The sequence below is a fragment of the Exserohilum turcica genome (assembly GCF_000359705.1).
Source record: "Exserohilum turcica Et28A unplaced genomic scaffold SETTUscaffold_18, whole genome shotgun sequence".
Taxonomy (NCBI): Eukaryota; Fungi; Ascomycota; class Dothideomycetes; order Pleosporales; family Pleosporaceae; genus Exserohilum; species Exserohilum turcicum.
The window spans coordinates 473,357-492,175 of record NW_007360003.1 but is presented as its reverse complement, the minus strand read 5'-3'; the positions used below and the strand labels follow the sequence as shown (position 1 = coordinate 492,175).

At 53.0% G+C, this 18,819-nt stretch overlaps 5 protein-coding genes across 5 annotated transcripts; 3 read left to right on the top strand and 2 right to left on the bottom strand.

Annotated features, from left to right (window-relative positions):
- Positions 1-1,736: 1,736 nt before the first annotated feature.
- SETTUDRAFT_130651 (glycosyltransferase family 2 protein) lies at positions 1,737-7,517 on the top strand. Its single transcript, XM_008026465.1, has 3 exons — positions 1,737-2,176; positions 2,233-5,862; positions 5,915-7,517. The coding sequence occupies exons 1-3, from the start codon at positions 1,878-1,880 to the stop codon at positions 7,284-7,286; spliced, it is 5,301 nt and encodes a 1,766-aa protein (XP_008024656.1). The 5' UTR covers positions 1,737-1,877; the 3' UTR covers positions 7,287-7,517.
- Positions 7,518-7,796: 279 nt separating this feature from the next.
- SETTUDRAFT_184402 (uncharacterized protein) lies at positions 7,797-9,053 on the top strand (the record flags this gene model as incomplete). Its single annotated transcript, XM_008026464.1, has 2 exons — positions 7,797-8,036; positions 8,091-9,053. 2 exons carry the CDS (start codon positions 7,797-7,799, stop codon positions 9,051-9,053), a joined length of 1,203 nt encoding a protein of 400 aa, XP_008024655.1.
- An 85-nt stretch (positions 9,054-9,138) lies between these two features.
- Positions 9,139-10,525, bottom strand: SETTUDRAFT_47219 (uncharacterized protein; the record flags this gene model as incomplete). Its single annotated transcript, XM_008026373.1, has 1 exon — positions 9,139-10,525. The coding sequence occupies one exon, from the start codon at positions 10,523-10,525 to the stop codon at positions 9,281-9,283; it is 1,245 nt and encodes a 414-aa protein (XP_008024564.1). The 3' UTR covers positions 9,139-9,280.
- An 843-nt stretch (positions 10,526-11,368) lies between these two features.
- Positions 11,369-12,016, top strand: SETTUDRAFT_108982 (uncharacterized protein; the record flags this gene model as incomplete). Its single annotated transcript, XM_008026463.1, has 1 exon — positions 11,369-12,016. One exon carries the CDS (start codon positions 11,369-11,371, stop codon positions 12,014-12,016), a length of 648 nt encoding a protein of 215 aa, XP_008024654.1.
- Positions 12,017-12,595: 579 nt separating this feature from the next.
- SETTUDRAFT_28074 (glycosyltransferase family 2 protein) lies at positions 12,596-15,236 on the bottom strand (the record flags this gene model as incomplete). Its single annotated transcript, XM_008026340.1, has 3 exons — positions 12,596-14,882; positions 14,930-15,096; positions 15,150-15,236. The coding sequence occupies 3 exons, from the start codon at positions 15,234-15,236 to the stop codon at positions 12,596-12,598; spliced, it is 2,541 nt and encodes an 846-aa protein (XP_008024531.1).
- Positions 15,237-18,819: the final 3,583 nt, after the last annotated feature.

Sequence of the window (18,819 nt, the reverse complement as noted above, 5' to 3'; positions counted from 1 at the left end):
ACGGTTGTTGCTAGCAAAGGGGCCTTGTGTTCTCAATGCCTCAGTGTGCTGCGACGGGGCGCATGGGCCGTCGAATTGCCAGCAGCTAGCCTGGCTTTGCCCGCCGGGCGCATCAGCCACGGCGTGGTTCGTGTTGACCAGGAGACGCAGCGATCTCGAAAAGGGGGCGCAAAAATAGAAATAGGATACGCGCAGAAGCGGGCTATTGCCCTCACATGCACCTGCGCATCCACATGCGCCTGCGCGGCTCCGTCCGACTGCTGACTGATGCTCTTCTCCGCGACATGTAGTACTCGTAGTAGCAGAGCATCTGCTGCATTGCCATAACAGTGTAGCACCGCCTGCGCGAGCGGCTGTTCGACGCCCGGTGCTGACACGCCTCCCCGGCTTCGCTCCTTTTTTCTTGTCTCGCTCATCTCTTTTTTTAATATTTTGCTCGGCCGGACGAGCCGGGCGGGGAATCACATGGACGCTGCAACAGAAGCAGCAGAGCAGCACCAGCACCACGGCACCACCACCACCACCGTGAGCATGAGAGCGAGAACAAGCAAAGCAGCGTACCCTAGTGTTCGCGGTGGCGGGAACGATGACAGCTGCGTGCAGCTTCTAATGCACTAGCAGGCAAAGGTGTATCGATTGCGCGGCAATCCCAACGCCCGCTGCCCTCGCCGCCGCCGCCCATGTCTTGCCCCGTTGTGCCCCGTCGTGCCATGTCGTGCCAGTCGTCAGCCCCCCATGCGCGCACCGCTCACGTGACGGCGGCAAGCTAGCAGCACCGCTTTCTCTGCTCGGATTTGGTTGAGGCCCACGGCTCCGCTCTCGAGCATGGCGGGGGGCATCGTCTCGCTGCAGCCGCAGTGGCAGCAGTCTTTTTTGTACGCCGTGCTCCACACGTCTTTTGGCTGCACAGTGCCAGTCTGCACGTGCTGGGGTTCCATTGCGAGGCGTGTGCATATGTGCGGCCGGTAACTGCGGATGGTGGAAATTGACTCGGCGTCTTAGTGAGGTTGAAACGGCTGTGGGTAGGGCAGATGAGGGCTAGATGAAGGGGGAGCCCTAGTGGATTTCTCGATGCACTCGCTCCGCCCCCTGCACCGCACATTAAGCCTTTGACGAGGCCGGAAGCGATCTCCACACACCCTGGCCACCGCCTGTGTCTTATCGATAGCGTGACCCGCGCCATGGGCTGCGAGGCCATGGGGCGTCGGTAGCAGCAGCAAAAACAATTGCTATCAATTTCCTCATGCCGGCAAGCCCTTTCCCCGGCGAGCGACGTTGAAGGGCCCATGAACCGGCTAAAAATAGGGGCTGGCCACTTTTCCGTGCTGCCAGCGCCACCCGCTCGTATTATTGCACGTCCTGCGGCCATGGGAGCAGCTGGGCTGTGGCCACTCGGATCCAGCCCGCCATCCATGTTGGGCTGGTGTTGATGCTTCGATGCTGCATGGGCCCGACCGCCGCCGCGCCCCCGCTAACTCCCCCTAACTGGTAATGTTACCGCACCACGCCGTTTTGGGCCTGGCCGCAAATCCCCTCTGCCTTGGGCCAACAAACATCGCCGGCTGCTCTCAGTCTGCCTTTGGCGAGCCTCTCGTTGCGTGCATTTGTTCTTTCTCCATACTGTCGTTTAATCCGTCCACTCGCTACTGTCCCGCCTGCTGCTCGTCCAGCATCGGGGTGTAATATCTCTGCCCTTCCCCCCCCCTTTCCCCTCATCTCACCCACCCCTTCTCTGCCCGGGTCCCCGTCCCTGGCGCGCTGGGAAAACCGCCTCAGGACAGCACCACCACACACGCCGTTACACCGGGCAAGGCCCTTCGTTATAGCATCGACGCCCACCCATCCGCTCACGAGGCGACCAGCCTCCGCCCGTCACCATGAGCTTCGTCAACAACTCCCGCATGTCGGTCTACTCGACTGCTTCGGCCGCAGGGCCGCGCGGCGGAGCCCAGTCCTCGACCACGTCCACCACGACGCTGCTCAACACACTCAACTCGGCCTACAAGAATGGCCGCTCGTACAACCTCGAGGCCAGCACTAGCCTCGTCGTCAACACGTGGGTCAATTCGAAGAGCATCATCGACAACCGCATTGGCGGCACCGTCGACCTGGAGCTGGGACGAAAGGCATGGGAACATGCCCGCCGCCGAGCCGAAGACGGATGCATAGTATTGGCGTAAGCATCTCCCCAAGCACCGCTGCAGCCCATGGACGTGTGCTAACCGTCTCCAGTTCGCTGCACGAGTCGAGCCCCTCGCTCTTGTCGCCTTTCGTGTCCAGCCTGCCACTCTCGCTCCCTTCCAACTTCTACACTGCTCTCGAGGCTCTCAAGGCCTTCACCCACTGCGTCACCCCGCAAAACCCTTCCATGCCCCGCTACTCCGCACTTGCCTCCATCTTCACCATCAACCTTGCCGGCACCGTTGTTGCTGCCGAAATCAAGCTCTCCACATCCGGCATTGATGTGCAACAGGGACTGCTTCAGGTTCCGTCCCAGACCGGCTTCCGCGCCTTTGACGTGTTCTACTACCTCAACTCGAGCTCAGCGTCCAAGCAGGAGCGGGAATATCTGGATATCCAGTCGCTCGACAAATACGCGCTCCTTCGCCGCTCGGGCACTTACGAGCCCCCGGCCTACTTGCCAGACGCCGACGATGCCGCGGCCGCCGAGGACTTCCGCGCAAACCTCAAGGCTATCGGCATCAAGGGCAGCAAGCTAACGAGTCTCATCAGTTGTCTGACTGGTCTGCTGAAGCTGGGCAACACGTTGGACTACTTCATGGATGAGGAAGCCCTTGCATCTGTGTGCGAGGATGTCGAGACGCTCATGGATCTGCCCGAGGGCACCCTCCGACACAAGCTGGGCTCCAACGAGCGCGAAGTCGCCATTGGTGGCCTCTACGAGTCCATTGTGGACTACGTGATTGCTCATGCCAACGCCTCCATCAAGCAGGAGATTCATCACGCCAAGGCTGGCTATGATGGCAGCGATGGCAGTGGCATGTACGCTTCTGGTGAGCCCGAGGACGGTGACATTGTCAACATTACTGTTGTCGATATCCCCAGTCGTGCGCTCGGCAAGGCGGTCGCGCTACGCACCGTGTTCGACGACAGTGAAGGCATCAACGCAGAAATGCGTGAAGACGGTGTACCTGTGCCGCCAGTTGCCAACTCAGTCCTTGAGGGCATGAGGGATGCCGTGCAGACCTGCAGTATTGAGCTGGGCTTGAACGGCCCAGCTACGCGCGAAAAGGAAGCTGATTTGGAGAGGCGCGAGGCCGCCCTCGACAAGCTTGCTCTCGAGATCCCCGACGAGGCCAACTTTGTCAAGCAGCTGCTCAACCCTGTGCCAAATGGCGGCATTGTTCTTGGCAAGCACGGCCGTTTTGACCTAGCTCTCACTGTAGCCAGCAGCAGAGTCTGGTTCCAGCTCGCGCTTCACCCCTCCGACAACATTCCCACGTCCTTGAACCAGGACTTGAACTCCACTTGGCAAGCTGGCGTAATCTCTCGACAGCTACGTGAGTGGCGCCTGCCCGAATGGGCAAACCGCCGCAACCGCAACCTCGACTTCACTGCCGATTTTGATCACCACGAGTTCCACGACCGATATGCGCCCCTTGGCTGCATGGATGGTCAAGAAGGTATCCAGAACTGGATTCTTCAGCGTGGTTGGAGCAACGGCGAAGTCGTGGTAGGCAAGGAGCGTGTGTGGGTACGAGAGGGTGTATGGTGGGAGGCCGAGTCGCAGCTTGACCTCAAGACACAAGAGCTTGAGTCTTCCATGCTCGGGGGCATGCCTGGCGGCGCTCACATGGACAATGGATATCCCAACACGCTTCCCCCCACGGCCAGCACCTTCTTCCCGCCCCTTCCCGAGATGCGATCTGCGACTCCCCAGAACCCGTTTCAGAGCGCGGCCAGCCTGCACGGAGCCGGAACTGCGGATGCCAAGTCCATCGCTCCCACTGCTCGTACAGTCCCTACAACAGGACCCGGTGATTACGGTCTTGGTAAGAAGGGCGACGAAAACAAGGGCGTGTCATACTATGATCTTGAGTCATCCGGCAATGCTGTCGTCACTGAAACCCCCATGACCGGCACCCGAAGGCTGTGGGTTGGATTTGTCTGGGCCATGACCTTCTGGATTCCCTCGCCGCTCCTGAAATGGGTTGGCCGAATGAAACGACCCGATGTTCGCTTGGCATGGCGAGAGAAGTTTGTTTTGGTCCTGCTCATCACGCTGCTCAACGTCACCATTGTCTTCTACATTGTCGCTTTCGGTAAACTCATTTGTCCCCAGAAAGACAAGGTGTGGAACCAGAAAGAGGTGTCGCAGCATCAGGGCGCAGCCGACTATTTTGTCAGCCACTATGGTGTCGTATATGACTTGACGTCCTTTTGGAGGCGGCAACACAGTGACTCCAACATTGAGACTACCAATGAGCGTATGATGGAGATGGCCGGCGCCAACATGAACCCATACATCATTCCACCGCTATACCTCGCTTGCCCCAACCTGATCAAGGACACGCCTCAAAACCGCGTCCTGCAGTTGAAGCTCAACACGTCCGAGGCACAGAACCTGAACTCGCTGGCTGTACACACTTCTGGATCACAAACGAACATGCCCGACAGTAAAGCACTGAAACAGGAAGATTGGTACCCCAAAGTGTTCCTCCCTGCCATCACGCAGTACAGGAAGGGTGATCTTGTGTGGAAAGAAAAAGATGTCAAAAGTCAGGGTACCAACGAGAACCACATGTGGTTTATGCTCAAGGACAAGATTTATGATTTAACCGACTACTTCGTCACGACCAACTTTATGCAAGACCAACCCCAGTACAACTTTCTGGACCCCAAACTAGTCGACTTGGTAAAGAACAACGCGGGCCAAGAAATCTCATCGGACTTTGAGAACCAACTCAATGACACTGCACGAGCATACAATCTGCAGTGTCTGGATAACCTATTCTACGTTGGTAAGACGGATTTCCGCGACAGCGCAAGGTGTACGGTCAACGACTGGATCTTGCTTGCGGTCAGTATCCTCCTCTGCACGGTCATTGTGGTGAAGTTTCTGGCTGCGCTCCAACTTGGTTCTCGAAAGCGCCCAGCCAACCAGGACAAGTTTGTCATTTGCCAGGTGCCAGCATACACTGAAGGCGAGGACTCTATCCGGAAGAGTGTAGACTCCCTCACGGCACTTGCCTATGACAACAAGCGCAAGCTCATTTGTGTTATTTGCGACGGAATGATTGTCGGTGGTGGTAACGATCGCCCTACGCCCAAGATTGTTCTCGACATTCTTGGTGTTGATCCAAAGGTTGACCCACCTGCGCTTCCCTTCTGGTCGGTTGGCGAGGGAAGTCAGCAGCTGAACTACGGCAAGGTTTACTCTGGTCTGTACGAGTTCGAGGGCAACGTCGTTCCGTACATTGTGGTTGTCAAGATGGGCAAAGAATCCGAACAGCACAAGTCCAAGCCTGGTAACCGTGGTAAGCGAGACTCTCAAATCTTGCTCATGAGCTTCCTCAACCGTGTTCACCACCGCTCCGCCATGAACCCCCTCGAACTCGAAATGTTCCATCAAATCAACAACATCATCGGTGTGGATCCAGAGCTGTACGAGTATTTGCTCATGATTGACGCCGATACCATGGTCAAGCCCGATTCTCTCAACCGTCTTGTAGCAGCCTGTGCCCACGACTCCAAGATTGCCGGTATTTGCGGTGAGACGAGCTTGGAGAACGAGGACCGGTCTTGGTGGACTATGATCCAAGTTTACGAGTACTACATTTCGCATCATCTGTCCAAGGCCTTTGAGAGTTTGTTTGGCAGCGTTACTTGTTTGCCTGGATGGTAAGTCCTTTTGTCATGAGCTGGCAACGGAATAATTGCTAACAAGCTGTAGTTTCACCATGTACCGTCTGCGCACCGCCGACAAGGGCAAGCCTCTGATTATTGCCGACAAGATCATCAAAGATTATGCTGACTGCATTGTCGACACGCTGCACAAGAAGAACCTGCTTTCGCTTGGTGAGGATCGTTACCTGACGACTCTGATGACCAAGCACTTCCCTTCCATGTCGTACAAGTTTGTCCCTGACGCCTACGCTCTCACGGCCGCTCCCGATACCTGGAGCATTCTGCTTTCACAGAGACGTCGATGGATTAACTCTACCATTCACAATTTGGTTGAGCTCGTCTTCCTCAAGGATCTCTGCGGTTTTTGTTGTTTCTCCATGCGATTCGTCGTCTTTGTCGATCTCTTCGGTACCCTCGTTCTCCCGTCCATCTGCGCATACCTGATCTACTTGGTGTACACTGTCTCTACCGGCAAGGGTCAATTCCCCCTGCTCTCGATCATCATGCTTGCAGCTGTGTACGGTCTCCAGGCACTCATCTTCATCATCAAGCGCCAATGGCAACACGTCGGATGGATGATCATCTACATCATGGCCTTCCCTATTCACTCTCTGGCACTTCCGCTTTACTCGTTCTGGAAGCAGGATGATTTCTCTTGGGGTAACACGCGTATCGTCATCGGCGAGCAAGGAACCAAGCAGGTGCTCACTACCGACGAAGAAGGCTTTGACCCCAAGTCTATTCCCATGATGCGATGGGACGAGTACGCCGAGCGCAACGATCTCCCTGGTCGCCGTGGTATTCCTGGTATGGGAACAGAGAAGGGCGGCTTCAACGCATACGAGGACGAGGCTTACGAAATGAACGACATGCAATCCGTCTACTCGTCGGTTAAGCCAGCATCTACCGTCATGTCCAACATGCAGCACATCTCGCACATGCCACCCCAGTCTCCTGGTCCCTACCAGGGCCTCAACGCGCGCCAGTCGACCTACTCGCACATGACTCGCTACCAGGACAACCCGCAAGACAGCCGGGCCGTGTCGGGCAGTGTAACTGACAGCTTCCGCAACCAGTCGGCCTCGCCGTATGGTCAACGACAGAGTATGGCCGGCTTCCAGAGCTCAGACAATCTCATGGCATCCACACCGCCTATCCGTGGACGCAGCCCTCTGAGCTATGGTGTCAGTCAGTCACGCCCAGGCAGTACTACAAACTTCCAGAGCATGATGAACGGCCCCAGTGACGGGCAAATCATCGAGACTGTGCAGGCGTGTCTCCGGGACGCCGACCTTGATAGGGTGACGCGTAAGCAAATTATTGCGCTCGCTGAGCAGCGGCTGCAGGTGCAGCTTACCGGCGAGAGGAAGATTTTCCTTACTCAAGCCATTGACCATGAGCTCGCCAACATGATGTAAAGGCAAAACTGAGTTTATTTGCATTTAGCGGTGTTTTATCTTTCTATGTGTCACCTTGCACGACGCATCCTGTCTTTTCTTGCTTTGTATACTTTGCACTGGGGCGCAACTATATAGGAAAATGTCGGTCTCTGGATTTTGGGCTATGTTTTACATGGTTGGGTTGATGTAACTATTATAATAAGGAGTAGCTACTTGTTCCATGTAAACAGGTATTGAATTGAACTGCACTGAGAATAGGTTGCCTGCCTTGTACGTGAATTCGTGGTCTGGTAGAAGCGAGACGGGCATGGTGGCCAGCACGTGAGCATATGGTGTGGTGGTGAGGCATGAAGTGTTGCGGGCTGGGCCAGTGAGTAGCAGCCCAGCCCGACGACGGTACGTAACCACCCAGCCGCGGCCAGAGCTCCGCCATCCCCGACAACCCGCAACAGCACCCTTGAACGTCACCCCAACCGCCTTGATCAGCTCTGCTCTCCCGAACCCCCATATATAATAATTGTCCAAAACATGGCGCCGAATCGCATCGAGCAGGACGAAATTGAAAAGTACTGGGAGATCTTCAGCTCTCTCAGCAATGGCGGCACACATCTCGACGGCGCGCAAGCAGCCCCCGTCCTCAAGAACTCACACCTCAGAGACGACCAGCTAGAGCGGGTGTGGGACTTGGCAGACGTGGACAACGATGGCAAGCTGGACTTTGAGGAGTTTTGCGTGGCGATGCGACTCATCTTTGACCTGATCAACGGGGTATGTCGCCGCTTGGGCGCTGACGGCGTTCGCAGGCTAACAAGAGCCCTATAGGTATCACTAGACGTGCCCAAGGTCCTTCCCGACTGGCTTGTTCCCGAATCAAAAGCACACCTTGTCCAGGCAACTCGCGCCCTCACCGGCTCCCAACCCGCATACGAGACGGTCGAGGACGATGACGACACGCCGGGTCTGCGCGACGGCTTCGACTGGTACATGTCGCCGGGCGACAAGGCTAAATACGAGGAAATCTACACTGCGAACCGCGACGGCCATGGCAATATCGCTTTTGACAGCCTGGCCGGCTTGTTTGAGAGCCTGGAGGACGTGCCGGACTCGGACATACGCTTCGCATGGAACCTGGTCAATCCCAAGGCGAGGGAAAGCGTGGGCAAGGATGCTGCGCTGGCGTTCCTGCATATTCTCAACCAACGAAGCGAAGGGTTCCGCGTTCCGCGTAGCGTTCCCCCGTCTCTCCGCGTCAGCTTTGAAAAGGGCAACATTGACTACGACCTCAACTCCACGGCCAACTCGCGGTGGGCGGCTACGCGCGACGAGAGCACTTCGACAGGCCGCAAAGCCAAGTTTGGCGACGCATACCTCACACGGCTCGGTGTGGGCGATCGCGCCAATACCTACGGCGCGCGAGGCGGCAAGGGCACAGATTTCGGCGGTCGCACAACAGAAGACTGGGAGGAGGTGCGGCTAAAGAAGCAACTGCGTGAGCTCGAGCAAAAGATTGCAGATGTGGAGAAGGAGGCGGAGAAGCGGCGGCATGGACGCAACAAGGACAGTAAACCGGCGCTGGTCAAGCGCGAGCTGGAGCTCTTGCTCGACTACAAGCGGAATGTGCTCAAAGAGCTGGACAACGACGAGGGTGGTGCTGTCAAGGGTCTAGCGGGTATCAGAGAGGAGATTGAAACCGTCAGAGAGCAAGTCGAGGGACTACAGGGACATTTGGACAATCGGAAGGCCGCCTTGGAGGATTTGAGGAGGCAAATTGAGGATGAGAGGTAGAATCTTGGTGTTCGTTTTTTTTAAACAAGTGTTAAGTGTATAGATTAATGCCTGTAGTACAGGTTTTGACTGTTTAAATGTTTTTCGACATGCCATGTTGTACATTTATGTCGTTTGTAAACCCATCACGCGCTAGATTCCAATATACCACCACCAATTGATTATTTCTACAAGGCACAGAATGTTCACGCCCAAGATCAATTCGAAAAGGAGAAAAAGAAGAAGATTCATGCATACAACAAACGCTCCACCTCCTCAGCAATCGCCAAGCAACTGGTAAGCCCGGGACTCTCAATGGCGAGTAAATTGACCCACGCCTCGAACCCTTGCTCTCGCACAATGTAGAAATCCTGGAAATCGGGACCACTTGTTGCGGCCAGCTTGCCGAGCTTGGGGCGAATGCCCACGTAATCCGGAGCAATGGCGGTGGGGTCCACGCGCGGCAGGTACAGCTTGATGTCTGCGATGGCGGCGGGCAGGCTGGCCGTGTTGGGCGCGTAGTCGGAGGGCGAGTCTGTCCACTGGACGTCGGGCCCGAAGCGAATGCGGCCCGAGAGATCCAGCGTAAGGTGTGTGCCGAGGCCTGCGTGGCCGGGCACCGGAGCCGGGTAGATGAGCGTGTTGACGCGGGGTCGAGAGGCCGCGTACGAAAAGTAAGATCCTTTTGCGTAGAAGGCTTTTTTCTGGCGGTCAGCTGGCAGGATGGAGTTGGAGAGGGCGACGGCGTGGAGCCCTGCGGCGTTGATTAGTGTTTCCGCTGTGATACTCGTTGTGTCGTCGTCGTCGCCGTCGTTTGTCGTCGCCGTCGTGGTGCTGATTTCCCAGCCGCCGCGCCCAGCATCGATCGGCGTGATACGCGTGACGGGCGAATTGAAGGCGCAGATGCCGCCGCTGTTCTCGAAATCCCCTTCTAGGTACTGCATCAGGCTGTGGGAATCCACGATGCCCGTCGATGCACTCTCGAGCACGCCTGCTTCGGCGCGGACGTCGGGCTCGCGGGTGCTGGCTTCGTTTTTACTAAGGAACCTCGTGGGCACGTCGATGCTTTTTGCAAAGTCGTGGATTTGCTCCAGCGCACCCATTTGCGAGGCGTCCTGCGCTACGATCCATTTCCCCGTGTTGCGGTGCGGAATGCCGTGTTTGGCGCAGAGCTCATATAGGAGTTGCTTGCCGCGCAGACAGAGCTTGGTTTTAAGGGATGACGGCCCGTAGTAGAGGCCGGCGTGTATGACTTCGCTGTTGCGCGAACTGGTTTCTGTGCCTGCTGCGCTGTGTTTTTCAATCAGCACCGTTGACGCTGAGGGGCGAGACTGTAGTTTCCGTGCTATGGCGAGCCCGACGACGCCGCCGCCCACTACGGCGTGTGTGAAGTCAGCATTGAGGCGTGTGCTGGATGCAAAGGCTCTACAGAGAGTCCGGGGATGATGGGTTGTGGTTGGTTTGGCACGTGACAGGGCGCGCAACGAAAACATGACTGACAATGTTGAAATGGGCAATCAGGCAAAGACTAGGTATTCTCGGGCTAAGGATATCAAACAAGCATGAGGGAAATGGGCTCAATGGTCAGTCAGTGATAATTGCATACTGAGAACGAGCACAGTCATAGCAGTGCGTGTAGGTATCGATAAACCACCAAGCTTATCCGATGGCTTTTCCATGACGTTGCGCAGGACTGTGCTGGCTTGTTCGTTCCTGGCGCTAATGCAGAAGCGTCGTGCAATCATCAAGTACATGCAACTTGGATTGACGTCTCTGCAGCTCCAGCCATGAGTACATTTTTTTTTTTGCTTGCTTTGTTACGGGGTTTGACGCGGGAGACGAGCGCTGAGGCGTTTGGTGCTGAGGTTGCGAAACGCGGGGGAGCGATGGCGGGGTGTGTGTGTGTAGCGGTGGTGCAATCGCGCGAGAATGGATGATGCTTGCTTTGGTTATGAAGGTGCCGAGAGTGGCTTTTGTTTGAAGAATAGCGTCGTTAACATCACACACCCCTTCCTTTCTTCCTTTCTTCCTTTCTCGCCTCACACCTTTCAATGCGGGATACTGCTTGCAGCGCTGTCGGCAACTGGTACGTTCTTTATTTGAGTTTATTTATTTTTCTTTGTTTCTGGTTAAACGTGCAAAACCTGGCCGCACGTGTAACGGATGACGTTTGCGAGTCTCAGATACGGATAGGTAGGTAGCACTAGCCGTATCAAGGTCGGTGGGGGGGGGGGGGTTGCGAAATCAGTGTTACGAGGCCCCGCCGTGTGAATATACTAATTTTCAGATTGTAGTGGCATGAGATTATCATCATTCGTCTTCCCAGAATGCACGAAATGGCGTCAGCCCCGAAAATCAAATCGCTCAGCGCCCTCGCGTCTGCCGACGCCAAATGGATCCAGCTGCAAAAAGCAACGTACGTGGATGCGCAGGGCGCGGAGCGCGAATGGGAACTTGCGAGCCGCAAAACGACGGGCGCCGCGGGCATCGACGCGGTAGCCATGGGCAATATAATTTACCAGCCGGGCAAGCCCGCGTCGACAATAGTGGTGCTGCAGTTCCGCCCGCCCGTCGGCCGTTTCACAGTCGAGTGGCCCGCGGGCCTGATCGACAAGGACGAGTCGCCCCAGGAGGCTGCCGTGCGTGAACTCTACGAGGAGACCGGGTACAAGGGGACGGTGGTGTCGACGTCGCCGGCCGTCGCCGCCGATCCCGGCATGACGAGCGCGAATATGTGCTTGTGCATGGTGGAGATTCACTTGCACGAGGGCGACGCGGAGCCAGAGCAGCATTTGGACGAGGGCGAGGACATCCAGCGTGTCATTATCCCCGTGGCCGAGCTATACTCGCGTCTTGGGGAGTTTGCAAATGAGGGCTATGTCATTGCGGCCAAGCTGTATCATTGGGCGGCCGGCGCGCAGTATGCCATTGACCATCCAGAACTGTTTCAAAAAGCGGGGAAGAAGACTGCGGGCATCGTCTAGGCGCAGCCCGTGGCTGACGTGAGAGATGGAGAGAGAGAGAGAGAGAGAGAGACAAGTCATATGCTGACCATAACGACGCCGCCACTTCTACTATAATAGAAACATCACATGGAAACATGGTCAACCCAGGCTCAGGAGCAATAATATATCGATTTTCGTCTTGTATAAGACATACTCTAGACATTAAGCAAAAAGGTAATTTTGGCTGGTCCGTCACATGGCCCTCTTCACCTAAATATAACCAACAAAGGCTATTGCTCAAATTGAGACCTCTTGTGTCGGGAGCGACGCCATGTCATAATTCGCACGACGACGTCGTGCGGCCGAACCCGTAAATTTCCAGCCATCCCCCCCCCCCATTGTCGTATAGAGATAACCAACCATTTTATGTACACCGAGCAAAAGGCTGCAAAGACACGTCTTGTGCTGTGCGGAAATTCGCTTCAAACGCCGGGAATCCGAATGCATACAAACGTGTGCAAAACAACAAGGAAATGGCAGTGCTGAAACGCCGTATCGTGCGACCATCTCAGCTGTAGATGGAACAAAAATCAATACGTTGATTTAGACTACTAACGCTTATTTGCTGGGCTTCGCCTTGCTGAGCCTCTTGCGCTTCTTCGAGTCGGTTGAGTCGCTACGTCCGTGGCCAGCACCAGGCATAACGGGCTGACCAAGCGGCGCAGGTGATACATCACGCATCAGGCTGCTTTGCTGGGGAGCCTGAAGCTCAATGTCCTCACCTGGCTGAGTCGAGAAGCTCTCGTAGGCGAGGGGGCTGCGTCCCTGTCGTTGGTCCATGCTGTGTGACCGGTTGTAAGACGGCTTGGGCGAGTCGAGGGGCGTGTTGTTCTGCTCAGCGGAGAGAGGCGATGTGCGTGTGGGTGCGTGAGCGCCACCTTGCGCAGGTCGTTGTGGGCCCTTGGACTGGTAGACAGAGTCGTCGTCGATCGAGTCGACAGATTCGCTGTAGAGGCCCTTGCTGACACCGACTTCATATGGTCCAGCGCGAGGCTCCTCGAAGAAGGCGCCACCGGCAGGCTTCTGCGTCTGCTGAGCCTTGTGGTACACACGAGCATCTTCAGGATCCATGAAACTTTCGACACGGCGAGGTAGGTAGACCGAGTTGTTGGCAGAAGTGTCGTACGAGGCGAAAGAGTCCATCGAAGCGCGTGGGTGCAGGGGAATGTGAGGAACGTTTGGATTGCGGGGCATAGTGTTGGGCAGAGTGAGACCAGAGTCGTTGCCTTGCTGGTACCATCCGTTGGGCAAGCGTTCTGCAGCAGCGAAGCGTCCGTCAATGTTGTCGGATGGCTGCAGAGGAGCAGCGCCAGTGCGGTGCTTGCTGGCCTCGGCAGAAGCCTTGAAGGTCTCAGGAACGACGTTCAGATCATCACCGGCAGCTTCGGCATTCTCAATCGCCTCCTGAGGAGTGGTCTTGGCGTCGGCGGTTCCGGCGTCAGCACGAGGTCCTCCCCATGTACGCTGACCAGCAGTGAAGATACCGTAGACCATGTACACCCAGTTGAAGAAGGGGTTGACGACGAACATGAGAGGGTACAGCATGATCTTGTAACGGCCGAGCTTGGCGCCAAAGTACAACATGAGAAGCCAGTTGAGTCCGAGGGAAATGGCAATGAAACCGACGGGCAGGTTCTTGACCTTTTGCGATGTGGTCATGAGCGAGATACACAGGATGAAGAAGAGCAGCGCGGTGGTACGGATCGTGTTCTGCATGAAACGAATGACGAGGAGAATAGGGTAGCGCTTCCAGAGACGGATATCAGTCAACATGCAAACTTCGTTGGTGATGAAACCCAAGAACCATCGGCGACGCTGCTTGAGGAGTGATCGGTATGTTTGCACAGCTTCCGTCTTGCAGAAAGCACCGGGGTTCATCTGGATCTGGTAGCGTTCCTTCGCACCAAGCATGAACAAGTGGGTGAGCCAACGATCCTCGCCCAAGTGGCACTTGCCGTAGTCGAAGAGGTCGTCGCATTGCTCCGCCTTGTCAGCGAAGTAGTACTTTGCCATTTTGCGGAAGGCGGAAAATCGAAGCATGGTAAGAGCACCGGGCAAGCAAGTGACAGCACCGCAGCCAGATTCGACGGAACGCTCAAACAGTTGACCGTGGACGTACTCCATATCCTGAAGAAGAGTGATGAGCGATTGCTTCTCCGTCGTAGACGTAATGACACCGGTCTGAGCCAACATGTTCTTCTTGCTGCCAGGCTTGAGTTCCATCTCGTACATGAAGTTCTGGATGCACGTCTTGTCAAGAATACAGTCAGAGTCGATGAAGAGCACGAACAGGTTGTCGTTGCGCTTGAGGTACTCGGTGTAGATTTTGTCGATGAGCTTGAAGGTCCTCTTCTGGCAATGACGCTTTCCACCGTGAGGGAAACGAGAGATGGTGATGCGGCAGCTACGGTAGATGACGTCGATGGACTTGGGGTACGTGTCGAGCGTGAGCGGCACACCGAGCTTCTCAATGGTGTGCAGGTACAGCTCGTCCTCCTGGTCTCCGTCGAAGGAGAGGAAAATGTGAAGGCAGGAGGGAGGGTATTCGCAGTCGACGAGCGAGTCGCAGGTTCGCAGCAGAATCTCGGGGATTTCCTTGTAGCAAGGCATGACGATGACGACCTTGGGCGCCGAAGCCTCGTCAAGGACCGACTTGATCCTGCGAGCGCGACCAACCGAGTGGGTGACGAGCTGGTAGACGCAGAACAGCCAGGGGATCGTCAGAAGACCGGCAAAGGACCAGAAGGCGAACCACTGAAGGAAGCCAACCATCTCGTTGGGGAAGTATTTGGTGACTTGCGGGGGGAGCGGCAGCGTGACCACCATGATGGGCAGGAAAATAGCACTGAATGCGTCAGTTATAGCCTTGGCTAGTCGGACAGCGAAACCTACCGGAGGGCGAAGAAGAGAAGACCGAAGAAAATGGATAGGATGCGCACACTGACCGTCTCGGCCTTTTGGAAAACCTTGACGATGCAGTAGAGAAAGGCGGCTACCCAGAGAAACCATTCGAGCAGCGCCATCAACATGAGAGGGGCAATGACGGAAACGTAAACAATCTGCCAGCGTCAGTTTGTTTGCAAACAACGGGCTTTGCAGGGGAAACACTCACATCCTTTGTTGGCCACGGGTCGGTGATGTCGGGAATGCCATTCTCATCCGCTCGGGCAACGAGGCCCATGAGGCTGGGCGGGTCCATGGTGAAAAGAAAAGATTAGATATGTATATTCGTAGTGTCGTTAAGGCAGAAAGCGAGCGAGGGTGCTTGTCTTGGGCGGCTGTCTACACAATATGAAAGGCGGCGGCGTCGCACTGCGTGCAGCCAGGCAGCGAAGCTTGCAATGCAGCAGTGGCACGAGGCTAGAAAATAGACGCCCGTAGTTGCGAGACGTGGCGATGTGGGAGCAATGCCGTGTTCTGCAAACTGCTTAGTTGTTGACAGCGGCGGCAGTGGCGCTTGGCGGGAGCGTCTGGGGGCGGCTGTGGTAGCGCACGCAGGTCGTGGGCACTGGCGGGCTAGTCTTTGCGGAGCGGGGGTAAACGAGTGTAGGGGTGGGAAGGAAACGCAGCAAAGGTGCAAAGTCAGATGCAGACCATGGACGAAAGACGTCTCTCGCAAGCGCAGTGCGATGGGGGGGGGCGAGAGAAGAAGAAGAAGCTGCAACTTGCAACGGGATTGAGCTGGTTTACAGGCACGAAAAGCGGGAGGGCACGGGCCATGCAGCCATGTCCGAAAGCGGCTTGGGGCGGCTGGGCGCCGGTTGAGAGGCAGCAGGATCGCCACAGGGGGATTGCAGCCGGCTTGGGCAAGCTGCCCGCGTCGTCGAGTCGAAAACGAAGGCCATGGCAGGGTGCGCACGCTCCGACGCCCTCCTATTGCTTCTCGGCGCCGCCATGCCGCCATCCTCGCGGTTTATTTTAGGTAGTGCCCCCCCCTCCTCTCCCTCTCTCTCTCCACCCCCCCCTCGTCCCCATGCTGCGCCGGTTGCCGTTGGCTGTCCAAAAGGCCGTGGGTTCCGGGTCCCGTTCTGTTTCGCATTGTACTGATTCCATCGACCACGACACGAGCGAGGGGCCCGAGTGTTTGAGATGGCCGCCGTGCACGCGAGAATCACAGCCAAGCAGCAGGCCAGGCGGCCAGGCGGGCGGCACAGGCACAGGCACAGGCGGCGAGACAGGCAGAGAGACAGGCAGAGAGACAGGCAGAGAGACAGATGCAGTCCACGTACACCGCATGTGCTGCACGAGACGCGGCGTTGGCTCTGGCTCGGTGACGCCAAAGCTTGTCCGCCGAGTGTCGTCAGTATACGGAGGTGACTGTCAAAAGTTCTTGCTAACAGAGGTGCATTAATTACCGCCAAAAATAAGGTTAAAGCTATATAGATTAGTCCCGCCGCCTTTCTTTATACTCATTACTACCTTTAAGTTTAATAATTTTTCAAATATCAAATAATATACGCTCTATCTAAGCTTAAATTTAGTATTAAGGTATCTTATCTTAGTACTATTACTATACTTTTATCTCTTTTACTTAACTTTTTAGTATACCTTTTTATATTATTTTTCTTTCAAGCTATAGCTAGGCTACTTTGATAGTATTAAGATTAAGTAAATTACTTAGCTATAAGAAGTACTCTACTTTAGTATTTTAGTACATAGTTTTTTAAGCGTAGTAAGTATATAAAAGTATTTTATTTTTTTAAATAAAAATATATAGTTTCTCTTTTTAGTACTTTTTTATGAAAGAAATTAGCTCTAAAATAAGAACTCGAGTTTAGTAATACTGCTAATTAATACTACAGAGGGGTGACACGAAAAAAACGTCACTTAAAAAGTTGTTATTTTAAAACTTTTATATCTAGCTAGAAAAAATACCTAAAAATAAACGGATTGCAGATCTAGAGAGCCAAGATCTCCTAGTTTGGCATAGTAAGCCAACCTCCTGCTTAGTCAGCAGCTCTGAGCGGAAAAAAATTATAGAATTTAGGAGACTAAAATAATAAAAATTTCCTTTATTGTAAAACAATAGTCCTTACTTAGAAAGGCTTAGTTTTGAGATATGTGATAGTCTATATATAGAAGATCACGTGACATGTTTTTTTCTATTTTTAGCAATCCTCTAGAATTAAATATTAAGTTCTAAAGACAAAGTTACAAAATTAAGTTTAGTGTATCACTAAGCCTGATTAGTCATGATATACTATATATTTGATTCTTTCTATCCTGAATTTCTGATTTCTTAATTCCTCACTATGGATCCAAAATTTTCAAATTTGAAGCTGAAGTTGCCCGTTTGTTAAAGGCAAATATAGCCATTAAAAATATATCTATTTTACTTAGTAAGCCACCTAAAACTATTAGAGACGCTATTTATTGATTTAAAAAGAAAAAAAATTGGAAAAGAAAGCTTGAAAGAGTTAGTAGAGGCGGAGTTTCAAAGCTTTCAGAAAGAGATAAAAGATCTATTAATAGAGACTTGACTAGGAGCCCTAAAAAGACAAATCGCCGATTATTAGTTGAAAATGACGTCAATATTTCAACTAGAACTTTACAGCGATTTTTAAAAAGAGAGGGCTATTCTATTAATATTGCAAAGAAAAATTCAATTTTAAACAAAGAAAAAGCTAAAAATGGATTAAAATACGCTAAGAATATGCTGAAAAATCTATCGAATAGTAGATTAGATAGGATAATATTTTCAGATGAGTCAGCAATCCAAAGAGGCCGAGGATATAGAGGAGAATATGTAAGAAAACGCCAAAATAAGCGCCAAGGTCGAGAACAAGTTTCTACAGCCAATAGATGTAAGTTAAAAAAATCCTGATGGGCTAAAAGTATCTATTTTTAGTCTAGTATTTTATCAACATCTCAATCGATTTTTAGCTTGCTTACTAATAGAGTTATAGCTAGAGATATTACTATCCAAGTTTGGGGAGCAATTTGGATAGGTGGTAGATCTGATCTAGTAGTAATTCGGGCTCCAAATTCTTCTCCACACTTCAATAATCATCAATATATCCGTAAGGTTTTAATACCTAAAGTAAAGCCTAATATAAAACCAGGTAAGTAATATATACATTTTTATATCTAAAAATTAATCTAGCACACCTGATTAAAGAGCTATAAATCATAAATTCGGATATATGATAGATATAACTAACTACTATCTAGGCTGGAAGTTTCAGCAGAACAACTTCAGAATGCATACTACTAAAAACGTTTTCAGCTGGTTTAAAAGAAATTCAATTGAAGGCTTCCCTCATCCACCTTACAGTCCAGATCTTAATCCAATAGAAAATGTGTGGAGTTTACTTAAAAACCATTTATCTAAAAGATCTAGATCCTTTTTAGGCTTAGGTAATAACCAGAAGAGTATAGCGGCTTTTACTAGGGCTATTTTTGAAGAGTGGCAAGCTATTCCTCGACAGGATATAGATAATTGTATTTTATCTCTACCTAGGCGTTGGCAAGCTGCAGTAGAAGCTAAGGGCTGGTACACTACATATTAGCTTCTATTCTTAGCGAGAAATAAATATACTCTAAAAAATTAGACTCTTCTATATATCACGTGATCTAACTAGTAAAGGTATACTACAACAGTCAGAGCTTGGAGATTAAAGATAGATCTATAATATATATTAGACTTGGACCTTTTTATATAAAAACAATAGAGTAATCTAGATATTTAGTTTAGATTTATTCAAGCTTCTAGTTTGGGGATTTCTGTTTGCTCAGGGCTGCTGACTAAGCAGATAGTGGGTCCACTTTGCCAAACTAGGAGA

Excerpts from the sequence above, each read along its gene's own strand:
- SETTUDRAFT_130651 (XM_008026465.1), top strand. The coding sequence starts at position 1,878 with ATGAGCTTCGTCAACAACTCCCGCATGTCGGTCTACTCGACTGCTTCG. Across the intron at positions 2,177-2,232 it reads GACGGATGCATAGTATTGGC|TTCGCTGCACGAGTCGAGCC; the intron begins GTAAGCATCTCC and ends AACCGTCTCCAG. Across the intron at positions 5,863-5,914 it reads GTTACTTGTTTGCCTGGATG|TTTCACCATGTACCGTCTGC; the intron begins GTAAGTCCTTTT and ends AACAAGCTGTAG.